At 40.1% G+C, this 26,268-nt stretch overlaps 1 protein-coding gene across 1 annotated transcript in view; it reads left to right on the top strand.

Annotated features, from left to right (window-relative positions):
- The window catches only part of nrxn3a (neurexin 3a), a 303,444-nt gene that overhangs the window by 220,264 nt on the left and 56,912 nt on the right, over positions 1-26,268 (top strand). The window contains 1 exon segment of the mRNA XM_046855388.1: positions 9,229-9,410. Within this exon segment, the coding sequence (XP_046711344.1) occupies positions 9,229-9,410 (182 nt within the window).

Raw genomic sequence — 26,268 nt, 5'->3', positions numbered from 1 at the left:
GTTCCCACAATCCATTGGAGTTTTGAAGAAATTGAATCATTCATCATAATATAACCTTAAGAAATGTGAAGGAGGGACAATGAAGGCAAACGATAATGGCCAATTACCCACCGACAGCAATCAGGAGCGCAGTGCAGAGCTGTAGAGGGGAATTAATGCTAACAGTGTGAATTGCTCTTGGGCGATGGAGTTAGCGAGGAGGAACGGGGCTAGCGCTTTAATTAAATTCTGGGTGAAAAAAATACCCTTCCCATCGAATCCCATTGCTTTTCGATATTGCCGAGTTTACCTCAGGGAAGTAAGAGCAACATTAGCAGTACTTGTTTCTTTAATATTGCTTACGCTTTCTGTGAAGCCCATCGAAATTCCAAAGATTTTAAAATGCAACCATGAGGCTTTATAGCAAATCGTTAACATAAGCAAACATTGTGCCTCGAATACTTTAATGATTGATGATGTGATATTTTATAACTGTTACCTATAATGCATAAACTGTTTATAAACATATAGCTATAAACTATTTATACGTTTACTCAATTATACTTACTTATAAAAATGTATTACACTATAAAGTTGTTATTAACTGTTATTAACGGCAATCGATATATACATTACAATTAATTACACATATAATGCATAACAGCAATGTTTACTGTATATTATATTTATAAATCAGCAAGAGAATGCATTATTTTTAGTAGTTATAATGCATCTTATCGCCTACACTCGTATAGCAAACGTATAGCATCTATTCATCCATACCAGGTTATAATGCAGTAATGCATTCACGTGGAATTATACACATGGGTGTACTTATGTAAAATAGTTTATAGGCATACTTTGCCATTTATAATAAACTGTATAATGCATTTATAAATTGTGCATTATTAGTAATAGTATAAATGTTATAATACATTGTAAGGAGGGGCTATAACACATTATAGCATAGAATATATTCACATAACAGTTTCTAATGCATTATGGGAAGAATGTGTGCGATCTTACACTTTCAGTGTAGCATGATTCAGCAGGTTATTATGCTTTGTAATGCATTATGTATGGGTATGGGTAGGCTGTGTTAGGAGACTATAGAAATGCATTATAACATGTTATGAATGTACTCATAAGACAGTATACGGTATGATCTTTGCTTTCAAGCTTTCCACTGCTGTAAGGCTTCTTTGCTACTGGGAATGCAGTTACACACGGAGCACTGCTTATAATGCACTATGCAGTTCTTATATTGTTCGTGACATGTGTTATGACTTATAATAAATGGATAATGTTATAAAACACTGATGTATGAGCAAGACAGCCGTGCGTTGAATAATACATTGATAATGAATGGCCTATGAATGCATTATGACACCGTATGACCTTCATAGAAAGTGTTTCAGGAGCACAAGTGAAGGTCTGTATTGTTCCTTCTTTTAAAATAAATGGGCGCTCATGAGAGCTGGACTGGTTGTTGATAACGGGACACGGCGTCTATCTGTGAAAGAGGAGAGCAGTGTTTTTAGGGCAGTCATCACTCTTTCTGTGTGATTACGACGCCTTTCATTTTTCATTCTCCTTTTTTGTGTTGCGTACAGTCGAGGATTATTCACAGGAGATGAACGCTGTCTGCATAAAGAATGCGCCGCTTTCCGTCCAGCTGGCCGTGAAATAGTACGTGACAGTTATCTGGAAGCGGCATCGTGGAGCTGCCCGGGTTCTCGCGGTTACAGTGAGCTCATCAGTCAGCGACAGGCGTTTCAATCGGCCACGTCGCGTCACGTCACGTCACGCCGATCGCGTCACGCTCGCTCGCTCGCCTCACTTAAGACATGCAGAGGAATTCTGAAGTGTGAAATGCGATTCCTCTGCCCACAGGACACTTTAATAATGGATGATAGCCGTGTAGCAGCGCCACATAGAATCACGCTTTTTATCCACGTCGCTTTATATGGATATTTGTTTTTATAAAAATATAATTTTTATGCAATGTGTAAAAGTTCCCCAGCGAAGACGTTTACAGATACGCTACCTCAATATTGATCAAATACAAGTATTAAAGCTTGTGGTGTAGAAGCGATCATCATCTAATGCTGAACTAGTTGTTACACTATATGGGCAAAAGTATTGAGATACCTGACTTTTCCAGTCACACGTGGTTCTTCTCCAAACTTGTAGCACAAAGTTGGAGGCACACAATAGTTTTGGATGTCTTTTGATGCTGTGGGATTAAAATTTGCCTTCACTTGAACTAGGAGACCCAAACCTGTTCCAGCATGACAGTGCACAAAGCCAGCTCCATGACGATCTGCTGTACATGGATTAGTGATGAAGATCTCCTGCTTTAGAGCTCTGACCTCAACCCTCATGAGGAACATCACTAACACCCTTGTGGCTGAATGGATCTCACCCAAATCTTCACAAGCAAACTCCAAAATCTTGACATCTTCCTAGAAGAGTGGAAGTTATCATAACAGGAAATATGGATGTTCACAAGAAGCACATTCCAATCTTATGCTCAGGTGTCCACAAACTTTTGCCTATATTTTGTTTCATGCATAAGCTATGTAACGCTAGTGCTAGTCTAAATGTTTGTGTTATAGTAATTGTGTAATATTTGACCATAGGGGTTGTGTTTTGTGTGTTAACTCACTCCTATATCCCTGTTATGCTTATTTGTGGAAATATTTTCAGTTTCAAATGTGAAATCAGATCAGATTAGATCCGATCCGATCCGATCGGATCGTCGGTTTCGTCGTGACTTCCAAACCAGTGGCGTTAATCCAAAATGGAACAAACCTGCATGACCACACACTCACCGTTTTTCCTCACACACTGCCTTATAATAAATCACTTAGGGTTGTGTGTTCTCCGTTTAAAGGAAACTAATTAGCTTCAAAGTGACTGCTAGCATACGCAATACACAACAAGAGAATGCAAACAACAAGCACATGCATACACGGTACCTATATAAACATTTGTGTATGTATTTAGAGTCTCAGTATGAGGTGGGATCAAAAACTTTTAAGACTATTGGTGATAACTGGTGCTTTTCTGACCAAATCTGACACATGGCAATGGCGCAACAAGGACACTTTCCACTTTTCCACTTTCTGCGGGCGCTGTATTGCTGTGCATGGGGACTGTCTTAAAGGTTATAATGTGTAAACGTAGATAAATAAAGTGCTTTCTTGTAAACAAAGCGAGACTCTAACCTTTTTTGGTACCACCATTGCTATGTGTGTTCTATACAGCAACGCCTTGCTCTGGCCAATCAGAATCGAGAACTTATTGTGGATTTCAGTAGAACCTCTGCAGCATCTTTCTTATTGTTGCTGCCGCCGAGTCTAAGAGCGCCGTGACACGTTTGAGTAGCGGCGTGGACTGTAACGATGCCCGTTATTGAATTTTTACGCCCGGGGCGGTGAGAAGACGAGCCTCAGAACCTCTCACTTTCACACACTCCTTCTTTTCACCAGCCAGACGAGACGCATGACCTGAATAATGTTGGTCATCCTGCTTGGAAGGATGGAGATGGATTTTCTGGAAGTGTGTGCATGTGTGCGTGTGTGTGTGTGTGTGTGTGTGTGTGTGTGTGTGTGTGTGTGTGTGTGTGTGTGAACTAGGCTGAGCAAATCAAAATCCTGTCTCTGTTCTTCTCAGGCATGCCAGGTTAACTTTTATTCTCTGTCTGTTTGCTGCTACAATGTGCTCGGACATGTCTGATATTAGCTCCCTGATGAACAACACACACACACACACACACACACACACACACACACACACCTTCCCGAGCACCGCCACACTCGTGCAGGCGTGTCTTTATGTTGATACAGGAGTGTCGTTCACATTTCAAGCTTCTTCTGATACGAAATGACACAAATCACCACAATTTCATTAGCTAGCGTGTTCACTTAGATGAGCGCCACAAACATGTTCTAGCATCTGTTTTAGCAGCTAGACAGGTTCCCAATCAAGTTTGCTAATGCTAACTACTGAATTTACAACACTGACGCGTTTCCTAAAAAACTCTCCAACAACCGCTGTGTCATTTACTCCAGTAGTAAGACTTGTAAACGTATTAGTGATGTCACTCCCAATACTATTACACTGTGATATTTCAAACAAGCAGCCACGTTACTTAGCAAGCTAATGCTAGGCTAATTAATACAGCAGTCTAGATAAAAGGCATGTAAGCTAATGTTTGGTATAAATCAAACCACCGGATAAATGAGAAATCTTACGTAGAATTAGTGGGTATGCGGTAATGTTTGGGTTTATGTTGTCACTGTTAGGAAGCTACGTAGTTAGCATTAGGCCCTACCGTTAGACTAGCACTGATTACATGCGGTCATGTGGTGCTGTTTTATTATTCTTTTTGTTAATATTATTCATTTATTATTTATTTTTGGAGATTAGGACAGACGGAAGCTGGTGGAAAGTGTGTGTGGTGTGTGTGTGTGTGTGTGTGTGTGTGTGTGTGTGTGTATCATGTTTCTGTTCGTATCTTACAAGCAGCCCAAGCCCAGTTTCTGCTCAGATGTGTGTGAAGGCGCTGTTCCACTGACCTTCTCCCTGCATTAGTTCCTCCACCGGGAGTCCGAACACACAACCCAGTCTCATTCTCATCCTATTTCAGGAGCTCCGTGTGTGTGTGTGTGTGTGTGTGTGTGTGTGTGTGTGTGTGTGTGTGTGTGTGAGTGTGTGAGGGAGATATGTGGAAAGAATAAAGGAAACAGGAGCGAATGTTCACACTCTTTGGTGAGAAGCAGGTTTAAATTCTGGATTAAAATACAGAGAAAGGTCTCGCAGGTATCCATGGCAACGATCCGAGGTCAGCTTTCATCCCTAACATTTAACTTTTACAACATTTCAATGCGTAAATGAAAGAAAGAAAGAAGAAAGAAAGAGGAGGAAAGGCTGAGTCCACTTTCTCCTCCTGCTGTTTCTCCTCATGCTCTTTCTTCTTTTGCTCTTCCTTCTCCTCCTCCATTTTCTCCTCCTACCCTTCCTCCTTCTCCTACTCATTCTTCTCCTGCTCTTTCACCTCCTCCTTTTTATCCTCCTGCTCCTTCACCTCAGCCTTTTTCTCCTCCTGCTGTTCCTGCTAATCCAGAGTTGTTCCCGCGGATGGTTTTCTCTTCATGGTCTGAGGCATGTAGACCAGACGTGCTGGTGCAGGGTGTAGAAAGCCTCAGGATGAGGCCTTCGACACGCAGCATGTGCCGCATTAACGTTTCATGATTGATGCTGTTTTCTCCTCCAGCTGGAAAACTTCAAAGAAGTCGCGTTCGCTTTCTCAGACGATCCGCTGGAGGACCTCAGCAGAGCTTTTAAACCACAAATTCCTCCAGCAGACTCTTCCAGCAGAGTTTAATTATACAAATACAATACCATAAAACCTAATAATAATAATAATAATAATAATAATAATAATAATAATAATAATAATAATAATAATAATAATAATAATAATAATAATAATGATATTGATGATAATAATGATAATAATAAAAATAGTAATAATAATAATAATAGTAATAATAGTATTATTAAAAAAATAAAAATAAAATAATAATAATAATAATAAAAATAATGATAATGATGATAATAATGATGATAATAATAATAGTAATAATAATAATAATAATAATAATAATAACTAAAAAGTAAATGAAAAATATTTTTATTGATGCAATCATTTTTTTTGTATTTAAAAAATTAAAATAGTAGTAAAGATTTATTTTTTATTTTTTTGAAAAATGTATATGTTTATAATAGTTCATAATAAATTATATAATTTATATGATAATTGAAAAAAATGTAAATTGTGTAATAAAGGAAAAAATTACATTTAACTTTTTCTTAATTGCACACAATCATTTTCAATAAGTTTTTAATTTTTCTGGATTTTTAAATTTTTTGATTACAGTTTGCTTTAATCAGTATTATTATTATATTCATATATTTTATGCAGTGTTCATATGTGAAGTAAAACATCTGGTATTACAGATCCTCCTGTACTCGTGACTCGTTGGTGCTGTGTTAACGTAAAACAAACAAAAAAAAAAATCCCAGCGCAAACTTAATTCACTCGTGATCCCACGCTCGTCGTCTTAATGGAACATCTCCTCCAGCGCAGCCATTAAAGCTTCCCCCTGAACGCACTCCTTCAGCTTCACACCATTCGATCTGCTCAAATAAACATCTCTTATTCGTCTCCTTCAAGCTCGCGTCCTCGTTTAAAAGCTTATCGAGTTAAGATTTCCATTAGCAGGTTTGTTTCCAGCTAACAGAATAATTGATTAAAAGCATGTCTCTTCTTAATATAGACTTTTTTTTTTTTGCTTTGAATGATACGACTTCGTCCTCTTTAAAAAAGAAAAAGTCTCTACTGCATTTCTCCTTCCGCCTGAATCACACCCTGGATGTATTCCTGAGCTCATCAGCATGCACAAAGGCAAAGACACACTTTGGCTTTTTAATTGTTTTAAAAGCTTTAGTGTTTTTCACTTGTCCAACCCAAAGTGACGCTAAAACACCTTTATGTGACGCAAATGAAGCATAATCACCTGGAAGCGCTTTTAGCGTAAAGAGTTCTTTCTCCTTTTTAATTTGTGCTTTTATAAAGATGTAAAATTTGGATCTTTTTAGTATTATTATAATTAAATCCTCAGTTTGTCGTTTTTACGATACGGCGAATTCTGACTGCTGGGGGAAGTCGGATCGAATCGAATTTTGTGTCTGATCTCTGCTCCAGGTGAAGGAAGAGCGAGCGAGCGAGCGAGCGAATGAAGAAAGAAAGAAAGAAAGAAAGAAAGAAAGAAAGAAAGAAAGAAAGAAAGAAAGAAAGAAAGAAAGAAAGAAAGAAAGAACATACAGGAAAGAAAGAAAGAAAGAAAGAAAGAAAGAAAGAAAGAAAGAAAGAAAGAAAGAAAGAAAGAAAGAAAGAAAAAAAGAAAGGAGATATATATTTATATAACACTAGGGGTAGCTAAGGAGGTAGAAAAGGGGCGGGGCTTCTATTTAGGTTTCTATCTGCTTTTTTACAGGCCAGAATTTTGAAACGAAAGCTTTTAGTTCTTCCCGTTGAGCAGATTTACTGTACAAAATTCATTTCTGCGATTTCTACACGGATTTCTAAATCACGTCTGAAATACAGATTATTACACATTTATTACACGTCAATTACAAACGGCATCTTTAATCATATTGTAATCAGCCACTGTGCTTTCAGCTCTTTTAGCCATTTTCTGCATCTGCCGCATATCAATGATGCATGTAAGTGTTCTGTAATGGCTCACTGTACTCGCTTCCCTCCTGCTGCCTTATTTTTATTTCTTTATTTCTTTATTTGTCAGGGTCTTATATGAAAGTGTGTGAGATGGAGGATAAAAATGAAGGATGGAGGGGCGAATAGAGGAGCCGCGAGCCTCGCGGCTGGGTAATGGCATTGTTACTGAATTGTTAGCGAGGCAGCCAGGCCAGATGTTCCACTTGACATGGTACTTGAGTGGAGAGTCGGTCGACCAGCTGTCGTCTTTTTCTCCTAGAGCACACGGCCTTTTTGCGACGAGCTTCACATAAGACAAAATAAACACTTCATAGCTGCTCGCTTGTTTTTCTCTCTCGTTCTCTCAGCTCGGGTCACCCTACTCTCGGCTCCTTTGTTTTTATAGACGTTATTAGCATAACGCGGATTTTTGTACCGTATGAAACCCCCTCACGTTTATTTTCCTTTGAACTCCATTTTAGCCCCGATACCTTTTTTTTTTCTCCCCTTCATGTAAAATTCATGATTGGAAAATACATCAAAACCTCAGCGTGCTATTCCCCGGACGGAGTTATATTTAAGGAGAACGGGTCGTAGAGATTCTCCACAGCCGCCTCTGGAGATTTTTCAAACCCGAGAATTACGGCTCCAGAGAACCGGGTGAAGGCATTATTCATGCTCAGGCCCCGATCGGAAGCGGTGCGAGGCACAAAGGAGAGAAAAGACACCGGCGACTTAACGCCAGACTGAGCCGCAGAGTCTTTGGCCTACTTGTCTGAACTTGAGGACGTTTTAATGACATGTATTTTGTATTTTGTCCCTGAGAAAATCATCATCATTATATCTCGCTGTGATTTGAGGTCGAGTGGAGACCAGACAGATCCAGAAAACTGAAGTATAAACACGATTTATTGTTAAATACCCCTTTTTTTATCTGACAATAAAATACACATAAGAAGTTGAAGGAGTGTGTAACGTGTGCGAGAAGAAAAATCCGCCAAACGTCTGCCGTTGCAAAAATAGCACATAGACTTTACAAGACTGCGGGGGGGGGGGAGTATTCGTTATCCATCACACTATCTGTTTATGTAGCACATATGACATATAAAAATAGCAGCGACCAGGATTAACCCCTGCTGTATTCCTCCACATTATGATTTTATGAAGATCAAAAAACAGCAATACAGTTTCTGTTAATAAAGTAAGCGATGATAATCAAATAATGACATTATCTTATCACTCCTACTCTTCATAAAAATACCTTCACACAGGTTTTTTCCCCCGAAGCTGAAGGCTTTTAGTGCACACAGCTACAGAATATCAGATACTTCGCTGTGTATTTCAAGTGCACTTTTCTGGCCAAAACCTTCAGAATCATTCAAAGCAAGATTTCCAAATAACTTCTAAAAAGTAATAATAAAATCATTAGTAAGTGTTAAAGGGTGGTGTTTTTTTATACCACACAATGAGCATTTCAGAGCTCAATATTATCCCACGTCTATAAAAATGTTAATCGGAATTCTTTTGAAAGCTTAATAAAGAATTTGTAGCATTTTGTGATGAATTTGTGTGAAAAAAAGCTGATTGTGGGCAGTTCTGGCGTATGTTACATGCCTCAGCAAAACAACCGATTAAAGAAGCAGTTCTGTATTTTTACAGCCCCCCTGCTGTCTGTAAAATAAATTGCAATTTTTTTTTTTTTGCTTTGTTGACATTATGTATATCTGATGCGTGTTTCCTGGTCAGAAGATAAAAGTATCTCAAGCCATTGAGCCTTCAGCACTCTTCCTCAGGTGTATTTTCATTCGAAATGATTATCATGTCGAGATATCGCAAATGGTATCTTTAATGATAGTTTCTATCAGCAGCCAACCAACAAACCAATACACCAAGCATCTAAAAAGTTCTACATTACATCACAATACACCCTTCCTTCAAACGTTGTTTTCTTTATCCCACAGCTGGAACAACGTTCATTTTTGGAAAAGGTGGAGGTCTCATCGCCTTCAACTGGCCGGCTAACGAGCGGCCCAGCACGCGTATGGACCGTCTGACCGTGGGCTTCAGCACCTCTCTGAAGGATGGGATTTTGGTGCGGATCGACAGCGCCCCAGGCCTCGGAGACTACATCATGCTCCACATTGTGAGTCCTTTTCTTTTTTTTTTTCCAGCGGTTTTAATAATGAATGTTCCCGGTTCGATCCTGAGCTCGGCTTACTGTCTGTGTGGAGTGTGATGTTCTCTCTGTTTTTTGGCTCCTCGGGTTTCCTCCCAGAAACACACAGGCAGGGGGATCGGCGCCAAAATTCCCTGCCTTTGTGAAAATGTGTGTGAAAGAGTGTGTACATTCACGTGAATTTCCTTCTCGTTCCCGGTGTAGGCCGCAGATGAATGACGGCTGTGAATATCAGTTGTTTCTGATAATCAATAGAAGTGAATGTTACAGTCACTATTGTTGCGTTACTCGTTAAGTGACAACTGAGGGTTAAAATCAGAGACCAAACAACAAGGCTTTGAAAAAAAAATTCACAAAATATTTTATGGAAATTGACTGAAGATTAGGGGCATTAGTATGGCTTATTTTATATAAAACATAGTCTATAGTGCTTTCTCACTCAATACACACACACACACACACACACACACACACACATTATCTTTCTTTTAAAGCTATTACTACTAAATTCAGGGCGTTTCATTTAGAGAGGCCAAATTTGCTCCTGGACATGCATTTAGTCATTTGTGAAGCGTTCACATTGGACCTGCTAATAGCAGCAATTTGACTTGCATTTGAATGGTGCACTTACTCAAATCAAGGAAAAATAAAAGCTAAATAAAAAGCGCTAATGGCAGTAGAGAGGTTGACAGCTCCGAGAAACAACGACCGCGTATGGAATGTGTGTGTGTGTGTGTGTGTGTGTGTGTGTGTGTGTGTGTGTGTGTGTGTGTGTGTGTGTGTGATAGAGACAAAACGAGGCACCCTGGTGAAGTTGCTATAAGATCAAGTGTTGTTTTTTCATGGATCTCAGTGCTTATCTCTGATGAAAATGAAATCTGACGCTCTTTAATAGGCGCTCTTTTCCTTCCTTTCTTTTTTTCCTCTTTTCTTTTCTTAGAACATTTTTTTGCTCCTTATTGTGCTGTAATTGTAATGAACATGAATGTTGATCTGATCGCAGTGACGTTGAGGTGAGGCGCATGATCATCATCTCTGACCTTCTCTGACTTTACCATGGCTCAATGGTTAAGACATTGGCCATTGGCTCCACAGGTCATGAGTTTAAATCCCAGCCACACCGCATTCCTGGGCCCCTGAGCAAGGCCCCTAACCCCGTAGCTGCTTAGTTGTATGAATGAGATAAATGTTAGTCGCTGGAGAGTTTCCGGAGCTCTTCTGTTCAAGCCTGGGGCGATCATGACCCCGTCTTCGGTGAACCACTTGAAGCACTGCATATCAGGAACACTCCGACACTGGTTGTTTTGGAGATGCTCTGTTCCATGTGTTTAGCCATTGCAGTTTGGCTCCTCCCCTTGCACTTGCCCATTTTTCCTGCTTCCAACACATCGACTTTTTGGAACTGGAGCGTTCACTTGCTGCCAAAAAACAAATCCCAGCCTTATTCCAGGTGCCCCTGTAATGAGATAATCGGTGTTATTTATTTCACCTGCCAACGCTTTTAATGTTTTGGCTCCTCATTATATCTGTATTTTGTAATTTTTTGTGTATATTAGAACCTGTGATAAAACAGGAAGTGGCTGTTGTGAAAAATGTAGCCGCCATGACGGGATGGACACCGGCGCGATAATTAACTCGCCGCTCTCGAAGACGAGAGAGACATTTTTAGACATTGTTTACCAGCAGGGGCTGCTTTAGCTCATGAATAATATATGGAGATAGTGAACTACCTTCAATACTCTCCCTCTCTCTCTCTCTCTCTCTCTCTCTCTCTCTCTCTCTCTCTCTCTCTCTCTCTCTCTCTCTCTCTCTCTCTCTCTCTCTCTCTCTTTCTCTCTCATTCTCTCTCTCTCTCCCTCTCTCTCTCTCTCTCTCTCTCTCTCTCTCTCTCCCTCTCTCTCTCTCTCTCTCTCTCTCTCTCTCTCTCTCTCTCTCTCTCTCTCTCTCTCTCTCTCTCTCTCCTCTCAGATATACTCTTTGGTTTACTAAAGGTCATAAACTGCTTTGGGGCTCAGGATTTTTTTTTCTCGTACTATAGATTCACAGAACAATTAAAAGGAAACGGTGTATGGAACATCACAGCTTTATCTACTTCCATTTTGTAAACATAATCATTTATTCTTTTCAACAACGAACACACAAAACATTGCTGCAGTACAGGAGGAATAAAGCATTTATTAATACAATACATTCCAAAAAAACACCCGGCTTTTCCATCCAAAGTTGGAAAAACACAATTGTATCAGACGTCTTCGTATTCAGCAACATTAACTTAAAGACCCAAACCTGTTCCAGCATGACGTTGCTCCTGTGCACAAAGCCAGCTTTACAAACATCTGCTTTCCATGGATTGGAAGTGTAAGAAGTTCTCTTGCTATAGAACTCATGCATATTAAACGTGAACGCTGACTGCACCCCCCAGACCTCCTCACCTCACCTACATCAGTACCTGACTTCACTAACACCCATGTGCTGAATGAATCTACACAAAATCTCCACCAAAGCTAGTGGAACATCTTCTCAGAAGAGTGGAGCTTATTAAGAGTAAATGTGGGATTGGATGTTTAAAAAGCAGCACATGCTAATCCTATAGTCAGGTGTCCACAAACTTGTGTTGATGTACAGAAGCGTAACAGCGATTAATATGGAACTGATTTCTTTCGCTCTCTGACCTCCGCTTTAATTTAACAAGAGCTCCACAGCACTACGTTGTTAAGATCTCAGATATCATGCTAGAGGCTTTACACTCTGCTGCAGAGCTGCATTGCATGCACACACACACACACACACACACACCTCATTCTGCCACTTTAGCTGTATCGAACACGCCGCAGGCCACGCGTTATTACCGCCGCTGCTCTGCTCGTTTGTGAGATCTGGAGCAGTGTTTTAGAGCAGAGCGAATCAAGTTGGCCTTTTTTTTTTTTTTTTTACACACGATCGCTCGTCTTTGATGCCGCATTCGATTAGACGGAATTACCGCATTACCGAATGAGCTCTTTATTTTTAAAGAGATATGCTAAATCTTCTCCTTCCTTTTAAACCCGCGATAATTGGTGGAATAATGATCATGACGGTTTAAAGTTTAACGATGTTGTTGATGTTTTCCTCTAATATCCACGACGCGGCAGATGATAAATCAGATTAACGCCTCTATTTTTGTGCACATGCACGAGAAAGTTAGTAGAAATCTGGTGCTAATCTTATTTTTTCTATTTGTTTAAATTCTTGCCAAAAAAAAAGCCAAACTGGTATTTTTCTAGAATTTGTGAAGAAAATCGTTTAAAGTCATGACCTAAATACTAAAACACAGCAGCCTGAATTATTTCACACAATGACACAATGAACACAATGAAAAAAAAACTCAAAGTGGCAGCTGATGCACCATTAAACACGGAACATGGTGTAATTAACCAATATAATGATGAATAAAATCAATTAAATCCTCGCTCATCATTTCCAGCGATTATTTGAGACGATGAATTGACGCCACGCGGAAGACGTCGTTGGGAAAATGCCACCGCGCCGAATAAATCACATTTCAAAGAAGATGATTTGATTGGATCTTGCATTCAAACCACGCCCACATTTGTCAATAAATACAGATATGAAAGACTGCATGAAGTCAAGCTGCAGGTTGTCGCTCCTTCTAGCAGAAACAAAACGAACACCACACCCGTTAGCATGAACGTTCTCTGTTTTTGGGTTTATAATCACGTCATGCTGAAGTTCTGCACAGGATATAATTGAAGCTTAAATACGACAAGTAACCGAGACCGTTTCGTCCGACCCGATTCTACCACAATGGAACTGGAAATATTTTGAAACTGGATCACTCAAAGATCTCCTTTTCAGAAAACAGCTTTAACAGTGGATGGTTTCAACTCCATAACTTTCCTTTTAATAAATTTTCGTAATATAATATAATATAATATAATATAATATAATATAATGGTGGTGGTTCAGTGGTTAAGGCTCTGGGTTACTAATCATAAGGGTGTGGGTTCAAGCCCTCTGTATTACCAAGCTGCCACTCTTGGGCCCTTAAAAAAGGCCCTTAACCCTCTGAACTGCAGGGGCACTGTATCATGTCTAACACCATCTTCCCAATATGCTGGGATAAGAACCTCCACGCCACTTCAGGGGAAAGAGATCAGAAGGTTGGAGGTCCAAGCCCCAGTATTGCCAAGCAGCCACTGTTGGGCCCTTAAGCAAGGCCCTTAACCCTTCATGCTCCAGGGTGCTGTATAATGGCTGACCCTGCGTTTTCTAACATCGCTGGAATATGCGAAGAAAAACTGTCTATGTGCAGATAAGGTGTGTGTGTGTGTGTGTGTGTGTGTGTGTGTGTGTGTGTGTGTGTGTGTGTGTGTGTGTGTGTGTGTGTGTGGTGAAATAGAGAGTGTATGGAAGAAAGATCTCAAGTTGTAGATGTCTTTTTATAGCCCATAGAAGCTTTTCATAAGCCAGACCTTAACTTCATCCTTAGTACCTGCCTGATCAGGACTGTGGGTTTGTTTGTTTGCATTTTGGAACGTTGCACCAAACGAATGCGTCAGAAAATATTCATTTAACTGCTTAACGCATTTCCAGTCGAGTCAAATCAGGAACGACATCGTGATGCTCTGACATTTCTTCTTTTGTACTTTTACCATCTTTAAAAACTAAGTGAACGTCGAGCTGAAAGCTTTAACGCCTCTATTAATAAAGACGAAATCTGCCTTCATTCAGCCCCCGTCCTCCCGACTAATCTTCCTTTTACTGTCATCAACCTGCCAGCTTGAGGCTATTTATTAATTAATTGTTCACTGATAAACTCCAAACTACAGTCACGTAAAAGCGACGAACATCTGTCCGCGGCGTAGCGCTTCCCTGCTCCCCCACGAGGCGTTTAAAGCTATGTCATTAATGATGAGTGCATGTTTAAATACACCATCTGTTTGTGGTCATACTTGCCAAGGATTCTCCCGACGTGCCGGGGAAAAGAGAGCGAGAGAGAGACCGCATGGAGGGGGCATGTTTGAAGGTGTGGTGGTGGGGGTTTATATATTCCTATTTACCCAGTCAGCACATTCACGTCCAGGATTTTCCAAGCGCTAATTGGAGAAAGTTTGGAGTAAAGAAAGTGAATTTTTGAATCTGGTCTTTAATGTATGAAAAGCACTCGTTTTGCAGAGCTGTCGATTTGTTGTAAGAATGCTCTCTAGTCATTAACAGCAAATGCCTTCATTCCTACTGCTGAACAGCAGGAGTTTAGTGTATAATTAGGGTAAAAAAAAAACTAAATGGATCTACAAATTGCTTCCGCACAGCCGTAGTTTTTTTCCTCTCTCTCCTTTTCTTTTTGCATATCCATGGGCGGGCAAAATCTTTCAATTTCCTTTAAAGGTCCTGCGCACACCCTGCACCAAGAAGTACACATCTGATCGCCTACGACGCCGTTAACCACAGTGTTTCTCTTTCCGCAAACATACAATTACAGCAAAATGTGCAGGCGTGTTAAAGGTCCTGCTGCACATCCGGGGCTGGGCTTTTAAAAATGGCTCGGAGCAGAAAGGCCAGGAGAGTCGTGTCAGATCTGCGCTCACGGACCTGTTGAGCCAAATGCTATAAAGTGCTATAAGGATGTGAAAACCAATAGTTCTCATTTACTTATCAACGAGAAGGGCCTTGCTAGAGGGCCCAATAGTGGCAGATTGGTGGTACTGAGATTTGTCCTTCTTATCCAGTGTCCAACGTCTTAGCTCCCACTTCCCAGGCTTCAAAGGGAGAATAGAAGCTACTGGAATATGTGTGTGTGTGTGTGTGTGTGTGTGTGTGTAATATTATATGAAATATTAAGTAGTATGTTTATACAAAATATATATGGACAAAAGCACAAGTTTTGTATGTGCTTTATTTCTGAACATTTCACTCCACATTAAATCTCCATTTGCTCTTAGAATAACCTCCACTCTTCCACTAGATGTTCCACTAGATTGCTTTTTGTGGAGATTTGCACTCATTGAGCTGCAAGGCTGTCAGTAAAGTTAGGTAGTGCTGTAGGTGAGGTGTGGAGGTCTGGGGTACAGTCAGTTCACATTCATTCTGTTAATTAAGATTGGAGCGCTAGGAGCAGATCTTCCACTCCAACTAATTTAAAGTAGATCTTCATGGATGCTGGAAAAGTGAAAAAAGTGAAGGAAAAAAACAGTTTTGGGATGCCCCATATATGACTGGACAGATTGTACACTTTTATTGTATCGATTTGTTTCCATATATATTTAATTGATTTTATTAATATTTAGTTTTAATAAATCACTTTTAACAAATAACTGTAGAATATATTTCTCCAGTGCAGAACTGATGTGTAACATCAGTATAATGTAGAAGAATATTATAACTGAGAGCACATTAGATGTAACGTGAGCGTCGGTTCACATCAGCCCTCGTTCCTGTTACCGTCTCTGTTCATCTCGAGAACTTGCGCGACTGTAAACCAAAGCCTCGTCGATGTTCAAGGATTCGGTGGCGCTCCTTAAACGAAGCTGACGTCTGAGGATTCATCTAAACGCTCTAATAGTTGCGACCTCATGAAAAGAATCCAGCATTTATCTCTCTTGCTTTTGGCTTATGAATCGATACGTCAGGGTTTAGCGTTACCCGCTAATGCTGTTTGAAAATCAAACCTCCGCATCACTGCGAGTCGCATCTGCTCCGATACGCTCGTAATCGCGTTCTCAGAGTTCACATACGAGGTAAATATAAAACACACACACACACACGCACAGAGTCACGCAGCAGGGCTTTATTTCATAACCCAAATCAGGTTATTTGCAATCTTTCTCGTTCTCTCCACACTTAACAACATGAAAGAAATGGAGGTTGGAGACGGGACGGTTCTGGTTTCTCTGCCGGCGTGTGGCAGAGCGACAGGGCAGGACTCGCTGCAGGCTCCACGGTGGCGAGGCGACGGGATGTGAGTGCTGTAACCTAATCCCCTGGAGGTATTTTGGATCTGGAAGTTGATTTAAATTGGCCAGCGGTTGAAAGCATGAAAGATGAACGTGAGCCATTTTTGTAACAGAGTGCAATCTAAAAAAAAATAAAAAAAATAAATGGACCAAAAAAAAAAATCACACGGCCACAAAGGTCATCCTGACCAGAGCGCATCGATTCTCCAAGTTTAGGAATTTCAGCTGGTCCACGCTTCCGGATGGATTGGGGTTGAATTACAAGCCGATTGATCATCTTTTTTTCCGGCTTGTTTTCCAATAACCTTGACGTTGATGGATAGACCGAGGCCTGTGCTTTATATGTTTGAGGCAGAAAACACTCCATGAGGTGCTGTTATCGGAAAACAATCAACGGCCACAAAACATCCTGGAGCGTTTTTTTTTTTCCTTTTATAGAACAGCGACTTTGCATCGATCACGATTTATAATAAACATAACGTGATTTGCGTTTACGACATTTCACAGACACCCTTATCCAGAGACTTACAACCGAGCAGGTGATGGCTAGGGGCCTTGCTCGAGGGCCCGGCATCTGTCGCTTGGTGGTGTTGAGATAGGAATTTTTGACCTTCTGATACAATACCTCAACGATTGAGCTACCACCTCTCATTTATAGATGCATTTTACTCCATAAGATCATTAATTGCTCCTTTTTGTGTTCTTTTTGCTGTTGCTCCACTGTGTGTGAACAGAAAGCCCTGAAAAAGGCATCACTGGCACACAAATACCTGCAACTGAGCTCCTTTACCACAGCGTGATGTCTTTATAGAGCATCAGGGACCCCCAACATCCTAGTTCTAATCTGTACAACATCCCTCTTTCCAGAAGGATCAAGAAACATATGCACCAGACGAGGATCAGTTGCCTCTGTGCTTTTCTTCTTTTCTGTGTTTTTGGTGTTTTAAAGCCTAATTTTAACTCGTCTCTTATTTTTATCGCCGGACACTGAAACAAAGTGCGACCGCTGCCACGTACATATATACTGTTTACTGTCTAGTGCACCAGTACTATCAATCTCAATATGTCACAGCTTCAACTCTGACACTGGAGACTCCTTCCTTCCAAACAAATACACTTCCTATTCATGTCTCCATTGAAACGATTTGGTGCCACGGTCCTGTCAGATTTTAATATCTGCAGTCGATATCTATGAAAGCAAAGTGAAGGCAGAAACACACACACACACACACACACACACACACACGCACGCATGGCCACGTCTGTAAAAATCTCAAGTGCATTTTTCCGATGAGTTTATGTTCTTATTTTTCTTGTACTTGAGTTCTTTCCCTGCAGAAGCAATCACATTTAGTGGAAAAGCAGGCAGGAGGCGAGAGCGTTAGCTGTGTTAGCCGTGCGAGTCGATCGTGTCGCTCCGCATTCGGCTCACGGAGGCCGAGATGGTAATTGCATGTTCTGGGGGGGAAAAAAATTGCAGTCTGTCAGCCTGCTTCCCTGCAATTCAGGAATCACGGAGTGTGAGCAGAAATCAGGCAGCAAATGTGTTCATTTGAAATGACCTCCTCTTTGAGCCGCGCTTTCAAATGGCTTAAGAGTGTGACTGTGTTACCCCGGGGCACGGAGAGCACGGAGAGACGCACTGCTGAAAATGATCAAACTCTCCCTCTATTCCTCTCTCTCTCTCTCTCTCTCTCTCTCCCTCCCTCTCCCTCTATGTTCCTGTTCCACACAGTGATGATTCACTACTCAAATGTCTGACCTCAGATGTAACTCCGGATTCTAAACAAATTACGTGAGAGTTATACAAAATGGGCCGTGTTTGTTAAAGGAAAGAAAAAGAAGGAAAAGAAAGAGGAAAGAATGAGAAAGGGTTGGGAAGAAATTCGCATAAAACACCAACGTGGTGATAAAAGAAAGAAAGAAATTAAAGATATATATTTTGGAGAGAGAGAGAGCGGACTGATGGAGGGATGGATAGATTTATAAATGGATAGATGGATAAAAGATGGACCGACAGATGGATAAATGTAAGGTAGAAGAACGTGAGAGGACAGAAGGAAGAAAAATGCTGGCTGGAAAAAAAGGAAGAAGTGGCGGAAAGAATGGAACAGAAAATAAAAGAAATGTTGAATACAAGGACATAAAATATGACAGGATCAGGGGGCTGGAAAACAGAAAAGAACAAAAAAGTGAGAAAGAATGAAATGATCAAAGGAAGGGGAAAAGAGATAAAAAGGGAAGGAATTGAAGGGTGGATTCTTGAGTAAATTGGTTGGGTTTTGGTGAAAATTGGTTGCACTAAAGTGTCTTTATAGCATTACAGAAAGAAAGAAGGATGGATGGATAAATTGCTGATCAGGATCTCTGATGTGTGTGTGTGTGTGTGTGTGTGTGTGTGTGTGTGTGTGTGTGTGTGTGTGTGTGTGTATACTGAAAGTGTTCAGGTGTTTAGTCTCAACTCACATTGCTGAACTTTTTATCTATATTTATTTGTAAGAAATTAATTTCCTAATGAAGTTTTATCACACACACAGAGCAAATCCTTTAATATGTGTGTGTGTGTGTGTGTGTGTGTGTGTGTGTGTGTGTGTGTGTGTCAGTAATCCAAAGCGATTGAACACCACACACACAGGAAAACAGTGTGTTCTGTTGTTACTTTCTCTTCCTCTTCCTCCCCTCACTTTCCTTCTCTCTTTTTCTCTTTTTACTCTCTTTTATTCTCTCTCTCTCTCTCTCTCTCTCTCTCTCTCTCTCTCTCCTCTCTCTCTCTCCTTCACTTTCCCCCACACTTTTTCTCTCTTGCCCTCTCTTTTTAAATCTATATTTCTCCATCCCCCCCCATTCCATCCTCTCTCTTCCTCACTTTCCCCTGCTGTCTTTTTCTCACTTTCCCTCTCTTTCTTTATATACGTCTTTCCCCCTCTCTCCAGGAGTTAAAGCAGTAACCCACACTTCCTTCCTCCTATTTTTTTGTAAGATCTGCTGTATAAGAGCTTTAACAATCAGAGAGCTCAGACGGGGCTCACGCTGGTTGGAGCAGAGCAGCTGATTGGTGGAGTGCCTGATGGATTAGTGCTGCCATTAAATAATCAAAGCGGGTTTTAAAGCAGCTGAAGTGCAGCCCTGACGCAGGGGAAATTGAGATAACCGCTGCTGAGGGGAGGAAAAAAAGATATATAAAATAAAAAGGCAGCGCGAGTGCTCAGTGGGGAAAAAGTCATGCTAACAGCACGCTGTGATGTTTCTAAATACGTCCTGACTTCCATCTCGCTATTGTTCTAATGCGTGTTATCAGGTGTTCTGATGGATTTAAGTGTTCGGGGAACCAAACTGCCTGAAATTCACAGCAGGAAGTGCAAAAACTGTGTGACTTTTAACTAAATGTTCCATGGACACTGTAAAATTGTTCACATGCAATGTAAAGAAAAAATGTCTGAATAGACACTATAAAGTAAACTTCTGAATAAACACTATAATGTAAACTTCTGAATAGACACTATAAAGTAAACTTCTGAATAAACACTATAATGTAAACTTCTGAATAGACACTATAATGTAAACTTTTGAATAGACACTATAATGTAAACTTCTGAATAGACACTATAATGTAAACTTCTGAATAAACACTATAATGTAAACTTCTGAATAGACACTATAAAGTAAATTTCTGAATAAACACTATAAAGTAAATTTCTGAATAAACACTATAATGTAAACTTCTGAATAGACACTATAATGTAAACTTCTGAATAGACACTATAAAGTAAATTTCTGAATAAACACTATAATGTAAACTTCTGAATAGACACTATAATGTAAACGTCTGAATAGACACTATAAAATAAACTTTTGAATAGACACTATAATGTAAACCTCTGAATAGACACTATAAAGTAAATTTCTGAATAAACACTATAATGTAAACTTCTGAATAGACACTATAATGTAAACTCTGAATAGACACTATAAAATAAACTTTTGAATAGACACTATAATGTAAACCTCTGAATAGACACTATAAAGTAAACTTCTGAATAGACACTATAAAGTAAACTTCTGAATAGACACTATAATGTAAACTTCTGAATAGACACTATAATGTAAACTTCTGAATAGACACTATAATGTAAACTTCTGAATAGACACTATAAAGTAAACTTCTGAATAGACACTATAAAGTAAACTTCTGAATAGACACTATAAAGTAAATGTCTCCATTAGCAATGTAAAGTAATGTTCTGAGTAGACGCTGTAAAGTAAATGTTTCTATGGACACTGTAAAGTAAACTTCTCCATGATCCCTGGTTTATGGAACTGACAGTGGTCTGCATGCTTTGTTCTGTCTGAAGGTGTAAATTAGGTTTGTATGTTTATATTTAATCTTATTTGCATCACCCGACCCTATAACTGAGCTGTAGAGGATTCAGAAGTGTGTGAGGTGGTGCAGTGGTCTCCTCACCAGTTCCTCACCGTATATATCACATAAGGATTTAAAAAAAAAGTGTTAATGAAACCACGTGTTTACATCAGTAATACATTTCCCTGCGTATTATAGAGTTAGGAAGTGTTGCTCATGCAGTTCCGAGTGCGTCTGAAGAAAAATCTTTCTCAGACCGATATCTGAACCGGAGAGATTTTATTCAAGGACACGGACCCCGGAGAGCTCTCATTCACGCTCACTTTTTTCTCTGGGACAACGGCAGCAAATCTCTCCGCGGCGTTTGCTCTGAGAGGCAGACAGGTAGGTAATTGCGTGTGCTGCCTCGCTTATTGATTTCCAGGCAGCGCTCAGTGAGCAGGCGTTCCAGCCCGGATTCCAGGTTGTTCCGACCTGTGAATCGGTTGTACTGCAAAATCTTATCTTCCTGACGCATTGTGTGAGATGCAGCCACTTCAAACCGAGGAGACAGAAGCTGTTAGAGAGACGTCCAACTTGCAGGAGCTTCAGAGCAGAAAGCAGAAACCTATCAGCAACTGTGAAGCTCCTGCGAGTTGGACGTCTCTCTAACAGCTTCAGAGTTGCTGATTTCTTTCTGCTCTAAACTCTGGGGTTGGGGGGGATCGAGGCAGAGCTTTAACCGATAGCGAGTCCTGCAAAAGAGAGAAGCTGTGAGGAAACTTGGTACTAATATAATTGTGATGTAACAAGTATGATCTGTTATTTAATTCTTTTTAAAGAGATCAAAGGGCGCAGTGTGTGATGTCACAGGACGCTCAACACTCTCAGCCAATCGCGGCCTTTCACACAGAAAAGCTGCATATCAACACAAAAATTTACGCTTTTGCAAGTAATAAACGAATCAAAACGCTGTGATGTGAGCCGCCATATTGTTTTGACATCAAGGAAGATGTTGGTGACCTTAAATTAAATGATTTTCCACATCAGAGGTTGGGTTTTTATAGAATTAAGAGTTTCACCATAAAATCTGTCTCATTCTGAAATATGACTCCTGTTAGCATGTTTGCTATCAGTCTGTATTTACGTACTAATTAATGATCAGTGATCAGTGTTCCTACTTCTGGATGGAGTTCTCTTCAATTGGAGACACTCTGTGCAGCTGGGGGTGGTTCCACACCAACAAAATTAGATGAGATTGAACTTTATTGTCAATGTGCAAGGTACATGTACAGAGCGACGAGCAATGATGAACTGTAATGAATGGACATTCAGTGTTGAAGATGAGGATTGGTTCCTCATCTTCTCAAGTCCGGTTCCTCTTAAGGTTTCTGGCAGAGTTTTTTCTTCCCCACAGTTATCTTCCTCACTTATTAGGGATACAATTATTATTATTTTTATAAGTATAGGTGCTAACACTCTTTTATAACAACTTTATCTTTGTAAAGCTCATTTGAGACAATTTCCATTGTTAAAAACAGCTAAACAACTGCAAATAAAATTCAATTGAATTGTGTGTAACTGGCTTGGGGAGTGTAGATCCTGGTGACTTCTGGGCCCTTGAGGGAGGTCCTTAATCATCAACTGCTCAGCTTTATAGTAAGTGAGATTGTGCTTTGCTCTGGATGAGGGCATCTACAGAATAGTGATTATTTGAAGCATGAACTCTGCAGTAATTGATGTTCTGAAGGATGAATGAAAATCTTCTTTTTCATTAAACTCTACACCATCACACTTTTCCCGTAACAGCATTGTTCTATATTGAACGTCCAAAAATAGACATTCCTTAGCAGTTTGTCTTGACATTTGCAACTTGTAGACCGTGCTGTTCTTGCTATTGCTCGGGCACTCCCTCGCCGTCGCTTCATCACCTTCATTTTAAGTGTTTAAACGCAGCCTTGAGTGATAAAAGGTGCTCTTAGCAAAGCTAGCAAAGCCGGAGTGGATCTGCGCTATAATTAGCCACAGAGACACTTCTGTAATTGCAGCACGGAGCTGTCGAGCTGTCCCACTACACCACCGAGCTGTCTGTTTGTGTCTCCCGACGTTGTGTTTGCTTTATCCGTCGCTCGTCTCGCCTTGATTGGCAGGCGGCGTTGTTCGCGCTTTGTTTGGTGGAGTGAAAACAAACGGTGGTGTTTGATTGCGTTTGACTCCAGCTCACAGCAGACCTCCACCACCTCACTCAGACGTGAAGTGCAATCCGATTATTCCGGCAAGATCCCTGCATCCCTGCCAATCGCTCACTCTCCTATTGATCGCTGCGTTCGCAAGCTGCGCCCATGCAAAAAAAATTAATAAATGAATACCAGCTTTGCATGACGTCTGGTGATGTTCGGAGCGAGCGGATATGGCGCCAGTCTTGCCGCCAGTCAAGAAAACAAAAAAGTTGAAAAGACAGAGAGGTGTAAATGAGCACTGGCAAAAAGAGAAGTGGAGAAAAATCACAAAAGTCAAACTCGTCACAAAACATCAGACGACCCGCCCTGATCTTACACTACATGTGAACTTTTAATCCGTGATGAATAATTCATGCTTAACAAGTTGTTTCATGTTTTTGATGCAGTGAGATGATTAAAATGGAACATTTCTGCACCTTTACCATTTAAAAAAAAAGCTGGACTCGAATCTATGAATAATCATGGAAATGCAAATTAGCTACTGCTCCGAATTCCGCTCTCAACGTATCCACTCTGAGTAGCTAGCTCGGAATTTTTACATATTAGCACAAGTTAATTGATGGATGGATGGATGGATGGATGGATGGATGGATGGATGGATGGATGGACGGATGGATGGATGGATGGATGGATGGACGGATGGATGGATAGATGAAAAGACAGACAGATGGATCAACAGATGGATGGATAATGGATGATTGAATATTTAAGTGGATGATGGATGGATGGATGGATGGATGGATGGATGGATGAATGGATGGGTGGATGGATGGATGGATGGATGGATGGATGGATGGATGGATGGATGGATGGATGGATGGATGGATGATTAATTATGTGAGTGGATGATAAATAGATGGATGAATGGACGGATAAATGAATAGATGGATGGCTGGATGGATAGATGGCTGGATGGATGGATGGATGGATGGATGGATGGATGGATGGATGGATGGATGGATGGATGGATGATTAAATAAGTGAGTGAAAAGAATTTGTTTAATGAATGAGTGAATGGAAGAATAAATGTGAATGGATGGACAGATGGATAGGTGGATACGAATAAGTGATGGTAGTAGATGAATGAGTGAGTGATAGAAGGCTAGATGAGCAAATGGATAAATTATTTAAATCAAGTAAGTGGATGGATGGATGATTTGTTAATTAACCAATGAATGGGTAAATTAATAAATAGCGTGAATGGAGGAATTAATAAATAGCGTGAATCTATGAATTAATAAATGGATGCAAAAGTGAATGAATGAATCGATGAATGAATGAATGAATGAAAAAATGAACGAAAAGGTGTGCGAATAAATGAATAACCCCTGATCTTTACCCCTGACACATTCTTGCCATTTATTGGTTGCTGTTTTACTGTTGAATGAAGTGAAATCCTCAGTTTTTACAGTTTTATTACAAAAGTTGTGAATTTGAGGAAATATTTTGATTTGGTTGATGATCCAAGTTATCTGATGATTCTGACCAGTGTTTCTGTTCGTAGTTGATGTTCATTGTGTGAATGCGAACACTCCAGCGTAATAAAACGTAGATGGTGTGATGATTGCTCGTCTTTATAAAGACATCTATGTGGTGTCATGTCATGCTGCCTTTTTTCTGCGCTGCTCGTCTCTTAACAAAACGTAGTATGGATTTATTTACCTTCGGAGGATGTTTCCTCGAGGCTTTTACTGCTCTCAGTGTGCAGAAACAGGAGGAGATGTATGTAATGTTGGCGTGTGCTCTAATAGAGCTTTTCTTGTGTGTTTTTTTTTGTTTGAAAATATCGAATTCTTTCTTGAACGGCATTCAGCGGGAAAATCTCCACCGTTACGCGCTTTCTATCCGAAAAATAAAATAAAAACGCAATAGATTTTTTTCTGCTGTCAGCAAAGTTAGTGCATGCTGCGCCTCTCTGCCTTCATGTCGTTCTGCCTCTTTCTTTCTTTTCTATTTTTTTCTACCTCCTTGGTAAGAATGTCGATGTAGCAAGTTCCAGCCAGATTAAATGTTGCCTAGCAGCTGCCGCTGTTTTGTAGACCCAACAGCCTTGGCAAGCGAATCAGCAGCTCTCCGTGAATTAAAGAGCTCTTTCTGCCTCATCGCCACGTTTGATATCTCCATAAGCTACTCTGGAGACTCACCAGCTCCTCGGCACAGATGCTCACACACACACACACACACACACACACACACACACTTAGCTGTTGGACGCTCTTTTAAAAACAGTGCTTTTATCACTTTCCTGTCAACGCCTAACTGTGTGCCATCACACGCATAAACGATTATAACGGCTTTCATAAACATCATCAAGTCGACTTTGGTCAGTTATGTCAGGTTCATGAAAGCCAAGTGACAAGCCGACATTCATATCACAGTCATTCACACACACACACACACACGCACACACACACACACACACACACACACACACACATATATATATATATATATATTAATATATTAATATAATATATATATATATTGTGGCTGTGTATTTTACACTGAGGCCTTCAGTGGTGTCCTTCATGAATCATACCACATCTTAATACCATCATTATGATGCTACGACTATAGAAACCATCAATATTATAGAGAAACACAGTAGAACAGAGCGCTGCATCACAGACAGGAATCTCATACATGGAGAATCTCATACATGGAGAATGTCATAAATGCAGAATCTTATACATGAAGAATGTCATTACTACAGCAAGAAACATAATGAACACAATTCACCAAGTCTCCTTTCCCTTCACATTCATCATCTCAAGCAGAAGCATCGATATTAACCTCATAATTTGTGCACAAATATTCGTGCATTTTTTTGTGAATTTCGGTGTACCTACGGATTTGAAATGAAGGCAAGTTGTGAGTTTTTGTGCAGAAAAGAAAACACAAAAGTATAAATTACTTATGACAAAAATCTCTTTTCTTGAAAAGTCCATCTTGCGAATTTCTTTTCCAGGTGCGTCTGCGACTGAATCAGTTTCTTCTCCTCAGTCAGATATTGTGGAATGAAAAGACAGCTTTTCAGAATGTATTTCAGAATCGATTGTTGGGAAAATTTTAATACATATTTATGGACAAAAAGTGTGTCAGTAGAGTAGAAGTGGCTCCTCTGGTAGAGTAGGTCTTACAGCTTTATAAAATGTTATAACCAGTGTTATTATGCACTTTTTTTGCTTAACCTTTGCTACCATAACAGGGATTTTTTATAAATGTGAAAAAATGAAAAGGAAAAGGGGCCACAGTGTGTTTCAAACACCTTAAAACACCCTGTGTGTGTGTGT

This window comes from Silurus meridionalis, chromosome 8, assembly GCF_014805685.1.
Source record: "Silurus meridionalis isolate SWU-2019-XX chromosome 8, ASM1480568v1, whole genome shotgun sequence".
NCBI lineage: Eukaryota > Metazoa > Chordata > Actinopteri > Siluriformes > Siluridae > Silurus > Silurus meridionalis.
This window is presented reverse-complemented; position numbering and strand designations above follow the sequence as displayed.